The sequence below is a fragment of the Falco peregrinus genome, chromosome 4 (genome assembly GCF_023634155.1).
Source record: "Falco peregrinus isolate bFalPer1 chromosome 4, bFalPer1.pri, whole genome shotgun sequence".
NCBI lineage: Eukaryota > Metazoa > Chordata > Aves > Falconiformes > Falconidae > Falco > Falco peregrinus.
Window position 1 is genome coordinate 43,808,817 of NC_073724.1, and position 14,840 is coordinate 43,823,656.

Sequence of the window (14,840 nt, forward strand, 5' to 3'; positions counted from 1 at the left end):
CAGAACTACTAAGCCCTCATAGCTGCAGCTTAACTCAATGGAAACTGTTACGAACACATTAAACACTATTTATTGCTAAGGACTCTGAGGGGGGAAAAGAAGGCCCTAGATGTATCAAATCGGGCTCTGAAAAATTTTGCTTTCCTGTCTTAAAGCTCAGCCAAATGTGCAACTTAACACAGCTTGACAAGTTACCACATCTCAGATGATAACTCCCCAATATCCTCGTAGTGAGTGGGAAATTAATCCATTCATCTTAACAAACAGTGAATGAGAGTTGTGCTCATATTACCTTGGCTTTGCTGAGGAATAAAGAGCACGTGGAGTTACCACGGCTCAGCTAATATGTGGCAACTTGTCAAGAAGCCACAAACATTATCATATGTCTGGTTCCTTAATTCCCCATACAAAATGCTGGGAACACTCTTCGTGATGTCAGGGTTTATGAAAATAAATTCACTCATGTTTCTGAAATGGGTATTGCATAGGTGAATCCACAGAAAAAGCTATGAGAAAATGAATAAATCTGTCTTCAGGGCACAGTTTGAACTGTGTGCAGTAAATAAAGTGTGGAGCAGCACACTGAGCAATGAGAAGAAAACGGCATTTAGAATATCTGCTCATTTTAAAAAGATCCTCTCCCTATTGTACATTGAATGAAGCAGTGGTCCTGTAGAAAAATATCATTATGATCATGTACATACAGATTATGTATAACTTCCCATGTTATTAAATAACAAATTGAAAAGAAAGACCACCCAAAATTTTACTATGAGGCACCATGCTGAATACTGCAGGGTTCACCACCAGTGTTTGAACCTTTATTTCCTCCACACAGACTTCAGCCACTTGAGTTATTTTCAGAAATAAGTAGAAAAAAATGGAGGCAGCAGGAGGCACCATGTTGTATGGAAAATTTCAGCCAACTGTTAAACACTTGGCAAACTTAGGAGTAACTGGAAACAAGACTCCTAACGAGAAGCTACAGGAATAGGTGGTGCTCCAACTCCTGGTTACACACAGAGCTGGTAGCCTGTTTCCTCAGCCCAGGTGTTGCTAGTTTTGATAAGTCCCAGTATTTTGAATGTTTTAGTGTGCATATGTATGTATGTGTATAACATGCACTATCTATTACTGTCAAGTAAAACAGTCTGTACAGTTTTTCTTGCACCATACAGAAAATCTGTCGGTTTATTTTCTCTGCGTGCTGTTCAATCAATCACTTCTTTTCAAACCACCTATAGATTTTGCCAACTGTGCGTGAAGATTCTGGCTTCTTTTCCTGCCATGCCATCAATTCTTACGGGGAGGATCGTGGAATAATTCAGCTTACTGTGCAAGGTAGGAAGAGGACAACACAAGGAAAAAACCACAGCTATTGTAGTACAGTAACTGGATGCCATCCTCAGAAATCTGTTGGGGGAGGGAGGCTCTGATTCCTAATTAAATGTATTCCTCATTGTCAAAGAAATGAGGAGCCACATTAAGATGCTCAGTCTTTCATTTTCCAGCATCACAGATTAAATCAAAATAAAGAATAAGCTCAAGTCTTCCTAGATTTGTACACATTAATAAGGAGAATTTTTCTTAAATACACTAGCTGACAATCTACTAAAGATACTTAAAACTATCATCTTCAGCAGGGGCAGTGGGTATGAGGGGCTTGCTTTTTGAGGGGAGAGAGTTGCATTTGTTTTTAAGGAACAAATGTGCTTAAAACCCAAGTCTGAAATAAAGCAAAAGTGATCTGACTTTATCTCTAGAGAAATGTTAAACCTACTGTGGATCTTTAAACAAAATATTTCAAGTTTAATCAGTCAAAGTGAATTGTAATCAGTTTGCACAATACACACTCCAGGAACCGATGTTGCCTGGGGCTGGGGTTCCCCTCCCGCAAGGTTTCACTCAGGCAGCAGCAAGTCCTGGGGTGGCTGGGTTGACAGTATCTGAGATGCAGAGCACAGGCAGGACAGCCACTGGCCACTGCTTATTTCTGTGCAATGCTTGTTCCTGTGTTTGTATGCCTTTGAGCACACACACAACAAATTTCTAGAACTTGCAAATTTCTTTCTCCCCACTCTTAATTTCAAGTAACAGCAGATTTCAGTGAACGCCTAAGGCAGCCCTGTTGAAAAATTCAGGTGGAGTTTGGGGACAGGTTCTCAGTTACACCACTGCTCATTTAAACTGCCATGACAACTTAAAAGGCCATTAGAATGGGTATAAATGCTGTTTATTTACAACCTTAACTTCAAAGGCAGAAAGAGGTTTCAGCGTAATGTTATATTGTTATCAAATTATTCTGTAATTAAAGACAGACTTTTAAACATACTCAAAGAGATAGAAATTTCACTCCCTCCTCCCACCAAATCTGGCACTTTTAATTTGGTCTGCATATTTCTACCATCACCTTCTGTGTAAAAACTGTATCAGTGTAACATAGTGTTCAAGGCAAAAATCTTTTCTAGCATGAGTAGTCCAATCTGGAGTGCTTTTAAGGAAATGCAAATCTATGTTGCATATAAGAAGGTTCAACAGAAGTCAGCAATCAGTGACTCCTAGCTGAAAAGTGATTCTTTCTCCCTCTGTCAAGTATTCTTCAGCAGGTGACTAACTGGCTCAGGGTACTGAGTGACCAGAGAAAGTGCTGTGACAGCTAACCAGCAGTAAGCTATACCAGTGCCACGGTCATTAATATTATCTTGTTAAGAGTACAGGTTTTCTTCTGACTAAAACTGTGTGTGTTTACTCAGAGCCCCCTGACCCTCCTGAAATAGAAATCCGAGAGGTGAGGGCACGCAGTATTGCCCTCAGATGGACCATGGGGTTTGATGGAAACAGCCCAATCACCGGCTACGACATCGAGTGCAAGAACAAATCAGGTAAGAAATCATCTTCCTCTGAAGTAATCTTCATTGCTAGTCATTCATCACTGAATTTGTATCATAAAAGATAACTCATAAATTGAAACTGCCTGATGGAAATTTTTAACATGGTTTATTTAATATTCCACGGTAAGATTTATCTTCATTTGTTGTCTTTTTCTTTTTTTTTTTTTTTTTCTTCTTTTTTTTTGAGGTACGGACATTAAGTTTAGCGATTGCTGCTTTTCCCTTTTACCAGAGAAATCTACACGTAGAGGGAACAAATTTTAAAACTAGCCATTCTAAGTGATAGCTGGTATGATGATTTTGCCAGCTGATTCTTGGTCTCTGTTCTTATCTTTTCTCCATTTGGATTTTTTTTCTTTTAGTTTTCTGGTTTTCCCTAAAGAGAAAATACCTGCCTTTACAAATTATCTTTTCCTGTAGTACTGATTTTTAGAAGTTATTTTCTATAGATTATAGAGTCATAGAATCATTTAGGTTGGAAAGACCTTTGAGATCATGAAGTCCAACTGAAATAGAGATATATATGAATATAGATATGTAGATATGAGTACATGGCATCTTCCCTGGAAAGTCAGCAGTGAAAAAGGGTAGTTATGAGAATTTAGCTATGTAGTAGTCTGCTGAAGCACCATGCAGAGTTTTCAGTAGCATGCTGGAAATACTCTGAGACTCAGTCCACTAACAGAAATGTTCTGGGTGTTCTTATCAAACATAGCTGCTGTTTATCAAAGCAGCTATAGTACATTTATAGTCTTCTCCCTTCAGTTTTACATCTCCTCTGAGATATAAAAATGTACATAAAATTTTTAAGTCTGCCAATTTTTTTTAATTATTCTAATACCCATCTTTACTATTCTTCATTTGTCTACATTGTGTATTTCCTTTGTGCTTTACTTAGGCAAAAATGTCATGATGCTTTCTTTACTATTTTCTGAAATGTTAAATCATCAGTCACCATTTTTACATTGGCTTTGTAAATATAATTGATATTGTACAGGTGAGCATGGTACCTGAAAGATTACCCACTGAGGATGTGGCCAGGGATTACAGCTTTGGAGATGTAGACTAGGCAAGGATGCATTCAAGGGACATGCATACATAAAAGTTTTTGGGCTTTGTTTTCTTTTTGATTCTTTTCATTTCTTTCCAACCACCCACCTGCTCCAGGACAGCTTTTGGAATTCTTGCCTGATACACCCTAAAAAATCACTTGTATTTCTAAATGATGTAACTCAGCATAACACAATCTAGGAAGATGGAGCTACTTTCCCTTGATTGAAGCAGCGCTGGGAAGGGACTTCAGAGCTCTAGAATAACTTTGTTAGATTTAGTTGAATGTTTTCAGGTGATAATGCAGAATGCAGGCAAAGATTAAATGGTAATTGCTTGAACTTGCATTGCAAAATTATGTCTATAATATGGCATGATGAATCAATAGCAAGACAGCAAATGAAGCGCTATCATTTTGGATGAAAACATCAAGACACAACATAGTGGTAAGAGTTAAAACACTGAAAGAAATTAAAAATAGTGGGTGGCAGAATGAGTGTTGGAGAAAATATTTCTTTGTATATGAGGAGGCCATGACGTAAAAAGAGCAGGTTATCTTCATTTCACTGCAAACAACAGAAACATCATTTTTTAGAAACTGAGGCTGAATTTTTGGAGAAACTAGGATCAGGGGGTTTAATTCTTGCACATTTTTGTCATTAATTAAATCATCAAGAAGGTGAAATGGCAGAGATGATTACTGAAGAACTCGCACATGGTAGTGGAGGGAAGTTAGAACAAAGAAGAGGGAATTAAGAAAACTTCTTATGGTTTCCAGATATCAAAGGGACAGAAGAAAACTTAGGGAAAACATTCACAGTCCAGATGGCAAGGTCAGGGAATATCCTGCCAAGGTCAGAGTAAAGCTGTAAACTGCACAGTTGTGTTTAGTGAGAATTTTCCACCTATGTTGCTTACCATAAGGACTCAGACATGGGTTTACAGCAGGGTACATCTTCTAGGCTCCTCAGGAAGGAAAACTGCAGAATTTTTCAGTTTCAGAGAACGTGCAGGTGACCACATATGGACTTCACTGCATGGTGCTGCCCTCAGGTATCCTATCTGTCTCTGCCATGCCATCAGACAAAAAAGACACATTAGTTACCCTCCAGAAGGAGCATGGAGTTGCCTGTTACATTGGTAGGGGGCATCTGTAGGGTCCAGTTGCCATGTAGGATCAATATGAATAGTGGGAGCTCAGCTTTTCAGGCTGTTTCAGTACTTAGATATGATGACTGTCTGCACAGAAATGTACCTGTGGCACTCAGGCCTGGTCCTTCGTTGAAACCACTGTTGTGTAGCCATCAGACTTTTCCATCAGAGGTGTCCAAAAACGTTTGAAGATAGGAACAGGTATGTGGGTTTCTTCTTGTGCCTCTCTCCTCATCCTTTTTTATGTCATTAGGCAAAACTGAGGGGCAAACCGAGTATCAGTCCAGCTTAAGTCCTGATCGGAAGGGAAAGGACTGTGCATTGTGCTTTCGTGTGCACACGTGTGAATCCTGAGCATCCTTCAGTATTCAGATGCCTTCGCAGAGCTGGGGAGCTCCCCCCATCCCTGCTGAGGCAGCGGCGGGGCGGCTGGGCGGGTGCAGTACCGGTAGCGGCCGCCAGATGGCAGCGCCGGCCGGGCCCGGGAGCGGCAGCCGCGTCCCGCAGTCGCGTCCCGCAGCGCCGCAAACGGGCCCTCGTTGTCTTCCGCACAGTCATCCCAAAGCATCAGACTTCAGGAACGGGGGGGAAGCTGCTAGATTTCATGAAATCCCATTTTTTCATAGATCATAGTGTCAGCGTGCATTTTGTAGAATACTGAGAAATGCCTGGGTGTCACATTTTATGAGTGGAATAAAGATTACATTGAAAATTCCACTCATTCTTTTTTGTTTTTTTTATAAGTTGTTTGTTTGTTTGTTTGTTTGCTAGCCCATTGCTGCTTGTTTTCTGTGCTTTTTCTATGTCTCTAGGTAAATAGATTTTAGAGCTCTCCGAAACAAACAATAAAAACCAGAAGAGCCAATAGTCAATCTTAATACCTCATTCAATTACTTACCACATGGACACGAACAAATATTTTTACAGTTTTCCAGAAGAAATAAATGATTTATTTTTTTTCTTAGTAACATTTTTCTCAAAACTGCAAACAGTTTTAGAACAAAAATTATTAATTTTTTTCAGGACTGGCTCAGTTTGGAATGATTGCTTTTGTTGGTTTATTTTTCCTTCAAGAAGGGAATACATGTATCAAAATACACTCCTGAATTCAATGCATTAGTTGTAAATAAACTCTGGAAACTTACGTTTAGAAGTACAGAAGATGTGAGTTTTCATCTCTCTCTTTCTCCATGGTGTGTCATTACTTAACCAACTAAGAATCACCAGAATTTTTCAAATTCGTTTATGTGATTTCAGCAGCTATATATGTACTGCAGATGGCTGCCACTCAGGGGTCAGTATTTCAAATAACTCAGGTGATTTGATAATATACAGACTGTATTAAAAGAAATTCTCATCATCCTCAACAGAAATTTAACACGTTCTCCATACTGAGGAGGTCTTTTTTTTAAATTCCTTTTCTGTTGGCATAGCATACTGGAACAGACAGAGTCTCCTTCTGTGCTTGTATAACATTTAACACAATGGAGTGTAACTGCTGGTTAAAATTCTGTAAAGTTTAAGAAATTCTGAGAAGTTGTAGCAAACTGAAAGGAAGTTGTAGCAGCTCTGCCTGCAGGTAAGCCCTTTAGAGCTTCTGAAAGTATCCTACAGAAGAAGCTGTGACAAACTCAGTTACCAAGGAAAAATACATTCACGTGAATTTGGTTAGCACTTAAATGTCTGATTCCTGAATATTTTCTGGGTAAATGAAGTCACATGGGCAAGCAAACAGGCCCTGTAGTCAGCCAAACTGCAGATGTCATTGTGACAGCTTGTGCATCTTTTAGCAAGTTTATATAAAAGAATTTACACAGTATGTGCAAATATTTTGTATCTGAGTGAGCTTTCTATTTTTAAACTAGTCTTCCTTATCTGATGAGCTTCCAGCGATCCGCCCACAGTGACCCATACTGTAAACCGTTCCTGTAGAGCCTCCAGTGACATCCCCCATAGGACGCTGCAGAGGTTGAAGGAGGAACATTGCCTGCAGTAAGAAAGAAATGGAGGATGGCAACTCATAAAAGACATCAAGATGCTTTAATGGATAAATTCTATTATTTTGTTTGCAGCAATTGAATACTTGGATGAATAGGAGGTGTTACTGCGTTTAGCCAATTTCCATTCTTTTTCCTATTATAAGTCTGGAGAATTTATGAAAAACATAACAGGCAGATGAAGAGTAAGCATAAATAATAACAACGTGCTCCTCCTTTTACAGATACATACGAACAGCTAAGAGGGTTCTACATTCCCCTTGTAGTAAACTGTTTCTGCATCTTTACACAAGTAAGGGAAAGAGCATCAGTCCTGGAGGGTGCTGGGCCCATGTCTAAGTATTCCAAGCTTGTGCTCACTGTTCGCCTGTGGTCTGAGCTCCTGGAATTTGAGATCAAACTTTCTGCCTGACCTCTGCTAGTCTAAGAGCCCTCCATTGCTGTTTAAGTCCCTTTCCTCCCATTTTGGAGCACAACCAACCTTCTTGCTGAGTGAAGATCCCTTTGGGGCAGCAGCTCCCATCTTTTTCACAGTTGTTCCAATGTAGCAACGGTAAAAAAACCAGTATGCAAATGCACACACAAAACTGGGGAATCTTTGCTGCTCTTACCACATCCTCAAAAAAAGACAAAGGAGTAGCTATTTCCTCAGATTTGCTGATGACCCAGGGTCAAGATCCCATTGCTCACCGCACCAGACTCAGAGCAGTTGGGAGTGCTGTCAGGGAAGATAGTCACTCAATTTACTTGTAGCAGCAGGTATTTTCTGGGTTAGTTCAGCAATGGCAGTATCCCGCTCTGCAAGACAGTTTAGCTGCATGCTTGTATTAGCGACGTTAACATCATCTTTTGTCTGTTTTATTTTAACCTCTTATTGAATAGACTCTTGGGATTCTGTTCAGAGAACCAAAGATGTTTCCCCTCAGCTAAACCAAGCCACTATCATTGACCTCCACCCTTCCTCAACTTACAACATTCGCATGTATGCCAAGAATCGCATCGGCAAGAGTGAGGCCAGCAATGAGCTCACCATCACTACCGATGAAGCAGGTATGCTTTGGGTTTGTAGCGTCTCAGTTGTGCTGGGAATTATTGCTCTTTGACATGAGTAATCTTAGCGTGAAATGCTGCTTATGTTGCTGCAGCTGCATTGAAAGAAATACTGAATTGTTCCCATAAAACATTGTGACTTTTGCAACTTCATCATGCAGGCCTATAATTAAAGCCATTCAGTGGCATCTAGTGGTCAAAGAAGACATTGTGCTCGAAATTTTCAGCCTTGGGGTACTGGAAACGGCACGCCTATATCTAGTTAGGCAACTCACTCTACAACATCCTATTTTTAGCGGTGGTTCCTCCCCTGTGGGTTTGTGGCTTTCCTTAGATGCTCACATATTAGTATGGGTAACTGATTTAAGCTACCCCCATTTGAGAACATTGTTCTATATGAATCAAATCTTTTTTGACTATTCCATCCCCCAACCCACTCACCATTTAGTTCTCTGATCACTGTGTAAGGCTGTTGGCTGTCATTAGTTAATATCATCCCACTGTTCTTTGTTCCCTTGTATTCTGCTACATCGCTGCAGGTTTCTGTACCAGGAGGGCTATGCAGGCATTTTCACCTTGGTGGCCAGAGTCACTCTTGTGTATGCTTGAATTGCTGCCATCCAGTGCCATCTTATTTTTGTTTCTCAGGGCTAGCAGAAGTGGCAGATGGATAAGGACAGCATAGCCTTGTGCATGCTACCACATCCCCAGTCCTACATGTTAAATGTGACACTGAAAAAGACTTAACAGGTGAAAAGTGGAGGGCTACAGCTCTCTGTTTCAGGAATTAGGAGCGAAAATGCTCAATGGCCCTAAAGTAACTCTGCCAGGCATATATTGCAATGATATACAATGATACAATATATATAAAGGTGTCAGGAGTACCCCAAGCAACTTCAACACCCTTAGTCCACTGAAACTGGATGGTGTTACTCTGGAAAGCCTTGACCAGAAAGGAGCTTGCTCCTTTGTATTTGAAAACACATTTTTATCTTGCTAATTTTATTTTTCCTGTTACCTTACGACAAGTCAGCTGTGCTTCCTTCTTTGGGGGTTTTGAGAGAAAACCGTAATGCAAGTATCTGGGTGGCAGTGTCCTGGCAGTGAAAACCGTGCTTCTTTTTCAAGGTTCATGTTGGTCTAGGCTTTGAACACTTGGTGACCAATCTCTAGTTCAGCTCATATGAATACAATTGTGTAATTCCCACTCATTTTCTCTGTGGGTGAATTTTACTATATTCTATATTTACTATATTTCACAGGGTGAAAATATACCCCTTGTCAGGAAAACGTGGTTTAGGCTCCAAGGGACTTTCTGAATAAGAACAGGACACAAGGAGGGCTCACAGTGCAACGCAGAATAAATGGGAGACAATATAAGCTGCATTTCTTTTTTCACCGGGTATCTTTTTTCATCCTAGTGGAAGGAAAGCCTTCCATGAACAGCTTTATTAACGGTGAATGGTTTGTTTGCAAAGTATTTCTCATTTGATCAGGGTTTTTCTCTTCCTTTTTTCCATGAAAATGTGAAATCACTAGATAAAACAGATATTCATTCTTCCAGCCATCATCATCTGTATCCCCAAAATGCCCATCCTTCCTCGTTGCATATACATCAAAGTAGAGGGGTGGGTCTTGGATCCACTTGCTCATTCTCTCTTATTCAACCATGGTTGGAATATTTCTTACTTGCCAAGTTTTTCCTGGCTGATAATTAAGTTGTCAGGATCAGCAGCTGGCCTTGAAATAAAAAAACCCAGCTTCCCCGTGAACAGGGTGGAACCTTAACATCACGTTTTATTCAGTTCTTTGTAACCAGGTTTCAGAGCAATTGATCCTTTTGTTGCTGTCTTTTAAGAAGCTGTCTGTTTGGAGAAAAAAGACCAGCAGTGTGGAACTGTATTCAAAAGTCACTGATGTACCTAGGGGACAATTGGAAAAGAGAAGGTCAGGCTTAGGCAGAGTATGTGATGTTTGTCTCCTGGGTTTTGATTTCAGGTGGTGTGCGATGTGCAAGAGCAACATTTTTTGATCACTGTTTATTTCTGTTCTCTGCTTTTACAATAGGAAAGGGAGAACAGCATGGGTGCAGGGAATGAGAGAGAAGGTAATAAGAATGGAGCAAAATAAAGGTCCAAGAAAGACAATATAAAAACTGAACAACTCAAACCATGTTATTAGCAAGGGCATACAAATTGTGTATCACATGTGACGGTGACCTGAGTCACCCAGCACTAGCTATTAGAAATAAAACTGTAAAGGCTCTCTGTGGCAAAAGGATAGTGAAGCATGGCATGATTTCAAACCCTGCAGGCCACCCTTTCCCTCCATACAACCACAGTTAACTCCTGTGTTGGAAAACAGATGGCAAGTACACACTTGCAGTAACACTTGTCAGAAAAACCAAAAGCATTACGGCTGTTATTTAACAGTGAAATCAATAGAGGAAGCTGGCATATCTAGGGTTGCTTTATGTCTCTGTCACAAATTCTGCATGATATAAGTATGAAAAATAAATGACTTCTTATTTAACATTTCAACATGGTATGCTGGGAACAGTTTACTACTCCAGTCTGTAAAATCTTTTGAGGTATTCAAGAAAAAGTCAAGACTTTAAGAGGCACCTTTTAAAACCACTTTTAGGATCAAATGCTTTACTGAAATTCCACTACATTATAATGTACTCAGAGAAATGGCATTTGTGTTTGTCAGCAGGGGGGCAGAATCAAGGACAGGTTTCAAAAAATTCAGAGAGATCTCATTTTTTGCCAGTGGGCTTTTTCCTCTTCTCTTTCCTATGCATTAATGCAAGGGGAATGGAAATAAAGTTCTTTCAACCTTTGGAAATTTCCCATATGAAGGACAGTCAAGAATGGCACAGAATAGGGCATCTTTAATAACTTAAACATATTATAGGCTGTATTCTGGGTCTCTCTGCTTTCATCAGTTAAAGCAAAATGTTCTGCTTCCCTTCACTACAGCTGTCATTTACTGCTGCTCCACCTCTAACAGCCCCATCTCACCCTTTTTATTGCTTTACTTCCTTTGTCATGCTATTAAACTTAATTTAATACCTTTTACTGAGGCCATATTCTGCATCAAGGGAACCCTCTACAGCAGCTTGAGATTACTCCATTCCTTTCTTCAGATCTTTCTTTTATAATGATTTACCTCGCTGAGCAAGCAATTTACTTCACATCTCTCTGTTCAGTCCCAGTCAATTCTTGATCTGCTCTGTAGCTGCTCAGCTGACAAGTTGGTTCCCCTATACTCAGGGCCTTCTTTTTTCATTTGTGTTTAAAGCATCATGCACGTGCTTGGCAGCATATTGATAATAAACGAAACTCCTCCTGATACAGACAGGAGCTGCAGCATGCTTTTTTTCATCTGGCAGTTATTTTTAATCTGATTTCCAAGCTGGATACTTACACTGCGGAGGGGGAGAAAGTAAAATGTGCAGGTTTTTGTGTATAAAATATTTTATATTTGACTAAATGTGCTCAGTCTCTAGTGAACAAAGGGGATTGCACTGGAAAGTGTGTGACATGATGAAGGCTGGCTGAGGAGTTCCTGTCTCACCTGCTTTCAAATGAGTTCTGCTGCCTTTCTAATATTCTGACTGCTGAAAGTATGTCTTGCCTGTTTACAAAACAGAAAGAGCATTGTGTACATATCACTCAATGAGAAAAGTCACTATTATTCGCTCTTCCTTTATTTGCCAGGCTGGTATGTGTTGGCATGTGTTGTATTTCACTGTTGGCCAGAGATGGCACCTGAATAAGGAAGATGCTAGGTTCTGGTTTTGTGTGATGAGGTGGTATCTTCAGTTGATTGACTTCATATGACATGGACTCAGTCCAAATCTTTGTGATGCTGGTGTGTGAAGTTGGTGACAAACAATATGAAGTGCTGAATTCTGTGTGTTGTGAAGGCCAGTTTTGATCTACCTCTCTTTTCCGTTGGCAGCTCCTGATGGTCCACCTCAAGATGTCCAACTTGAGCCTATATCTTCACAAAGCATTAGGGTCACCTGGAAGGTAAGTACACACAGCCAAGAATATAGACTCTGGCAGTATTTTGGTGCATTCAAAGATGCCCCATTGATGGGAGTGTTACAACTGTGGCTCAGTTACTTTAAGGAGTTATGTAAGGAGAGACCTTGCAGATACCTTTGTTGACAGATCTTACATTGGCCATTAAGACTGGTGCACTATGTAAAGAAGGATCCTTTCATCAGAGAGTAACAACAGTAGCTGCTTGCTTGTACTGCTGACAATAACATTTCCTACTGCCTTCTGATTTCAGAGATAAGGCTATATGCTTGAAAAATGAGCACACACAGAATTTCAGTGTGGTTTGTGGGAAAAATTCCCCAAACCATTGGAGCCAATGGGAGTTTTTCCCATTGCAATGGACTTTGGGACAGAGCCTTGCTGAAGGCATGTCTGCACAGAGACAGCAATATAATGTCTCGGTATAGTCCATGAGAACTGATGAATCAGAGCAATTGATTTTAAAATATCAGCACCTGATATGATTTAAACATCTAGCATGTCTTGTGACTCAGTTTTTTCTAGATTTTGCCCAATGTTTTGACAAGCACAGAATGTTTTAAATGCTTTCAGTATGATATCAGAGGTACTTAAGCCATGTTTTAAATGATTTTGTGCTATATACTGCTTGCACATTGTAGCAGACAGAATAAAGCTATCTAATTACAAAGTGTAATCTCAATATGAATGGCAGTTTCAAAGTTGTATTGATAATTCCGTATATTTAAGATTCTGAAATATGCGGTATTACGTGCTAGAGTGGGATGGTGGCATAATAGTCATTAATTTCTATAGTGATGTTAATTACTCCTGCAAATGTGGGTAATGTATATTTTGCCCCAAGATATGGACCATCCAGAAAGTCAGGGTAGTAACAGTGAGCTGCTGCTTATTAACCATACAAATAACAGTGGGCTTTATTATTATTATTATTATTATCATTATCATCATCATCATTAATCCAGTAAATAACCAGCACGACCCTGTGTTAGTTTTGAGTTGGTTCCTGAAAACACAGGTTACTACAGTGCACAATTGCTGTACAGTGCAGGTGGACATGTAACTACTGAGATGTCCAGCTAGTACACAGGGACCTCAGGTCTCCAGCTTTTTTGAGTAGTTCAATGGTGTTTTGAAAAGGGTGCATTAAAAATTCTGTTCTGATGCAGCATTTCAGTGTCAAGCTTCAAAAGCAGTAGTCTTTGTCAGACCCCTTGCACAGGTCACAAATACAGCGGTGATTCTTGGATCTCATCCACATATTAAATTTATATCAAGTGTTGGTTTTCATCAAATGGTTTCCAAAAATGAAATGCATATGGTCACTAGCCACAGGCTTACCTGGTGGTTGAAGTGAAACACAGCAATGTACTTATAAAAGGCATACATGAAGCATGGAATTAAATGCAACACACAGTCAGCAGAGCAAAGGAAGCAGCTATTGAAGCAAAGTGGAGTGTACAGTGATTCTCAACAACTGAAATAAATGCTTAATGGGTTGTTTCTTTTTAAAGCACTCAAGAAGTGTGACAGCCATCAGATCTAGTGAACTATAACCTTCAAGCTTCTGTGCATGAACTTGTTTTTATGGGTGTATGGGTAGGCAGATTGAAAGGCTTTGCTTGCTTTTTTAAAGTTCACTTTGGGGGATATTTTCTAAAGCAACAAGCAAAGATAGGCACCATTGGCTCACTGCTGGAGTTTATAGATGCCATTTGTGATTCTGAAGATTTGCCATTAAATTTTATAGATGCAAATGTGTGCAGGCAGCTATAGGACACACAAAATTCCCACACCTACATTTCAGTAACATTGTCTAAAATATGGTTCAGCTTGTACATCCAGGACATAAGTGCAAATTAGTGTCTTGATCTCCAGGTATTGTCTGGGGAGTAGAAGCTGGAGCAGCTGGAGTTTTATTCTCAAGATCGTGTTTGGAATTTGATTTGTGAATACCTCTCAAGTAGTGATCAGTATCTAATATAACAAAATAATCACAGAGATGAGCTATGAATTGAATATATACTCCATTGCCCTGGCAAGTTTCATGAGCTGAGCGTAAAGATGGATTTTCACAACTTGAGTGAGCTTAAGGTGTGAGCTTCCTGTGACCTTGGAAATGCCTGCTTGTAACCATGCTGCATATATCCAGATCAGGAAAGGTGGGTCCATGCTCCCAGAACTGTGCACCACCATGTGAACCTGGTGCCATGCACCATGCAGATGCTGGCTAGACATTTGGAGTTTGCTGTGGATTGTGCTGCAAGACTGCACGCCCAGTCTCCAGTGAATAGCCAGTCTCCTATGAACCTTTGAGATATCATTCCTATAGACTCAGACTCTGTTAAATCTGTTAATTCCTTTAATTTATTGACCAGCAGTATCTGATGTGGTCAAGCAGCATGAGAGGCACTGTAGCAATGCCCTCTAGCAAAGTTCTAGGGAAGTGTTGCTGGCTTTAGCCACAAGACCCAGTGAGGTGCTGTTTTGCAAGCAGCAGAAACTCTGGAGGTCTGCGTATGAAAAGATGGGCAGAAAAAGGCACCACTGGCACTTGACTGAAATTCTGCTCATTGTGATCTTCATGCTGTCAAGCTCCTGTGTGCTGAGCTTGGAAACTCTTTGCCTTGATTTGCAGTCGTTGCTTT

General features: G+C 40.1%; 1 protein-coding gene across 2 annotated transcripts in view; it reads left to right on the forward strand.

Annotated features, from left to right (window-relative positions):
- The window catches only part of DSCAM (DS cell adhesion molecule), a 470,739-nt gene that overhangs the window by 359,549 nt on the left and 96,350 nt on the right, over nucleotides 1–14,840 (forward strand). For both annotated transcript variants that reach the window (XM_055802404.1, XM_055802403.1), the window contains exons 13-16: nucleotides 1,245–1,341; nucleotides 2,754–2,882; nucleotides 7,973–8,140; nucleotides 12,107–12,177. In XM_055802404.1, coding sequence (XP_055658379.1) covers nucleotides 1,245–1,341; nucleotides 2,754–2,882; nucleotides 7,973–8,140; nucleotides 12,107–12,177 — 465 coding nt within the window. The remainder of the gene's footprint in view (nucleotides 1–1,244; nucleotides 1,342–2,753; nucleotides 2,883–7,972; nucleotides 8,141–12,106; nucleotides 12,178–14,840) is intronic.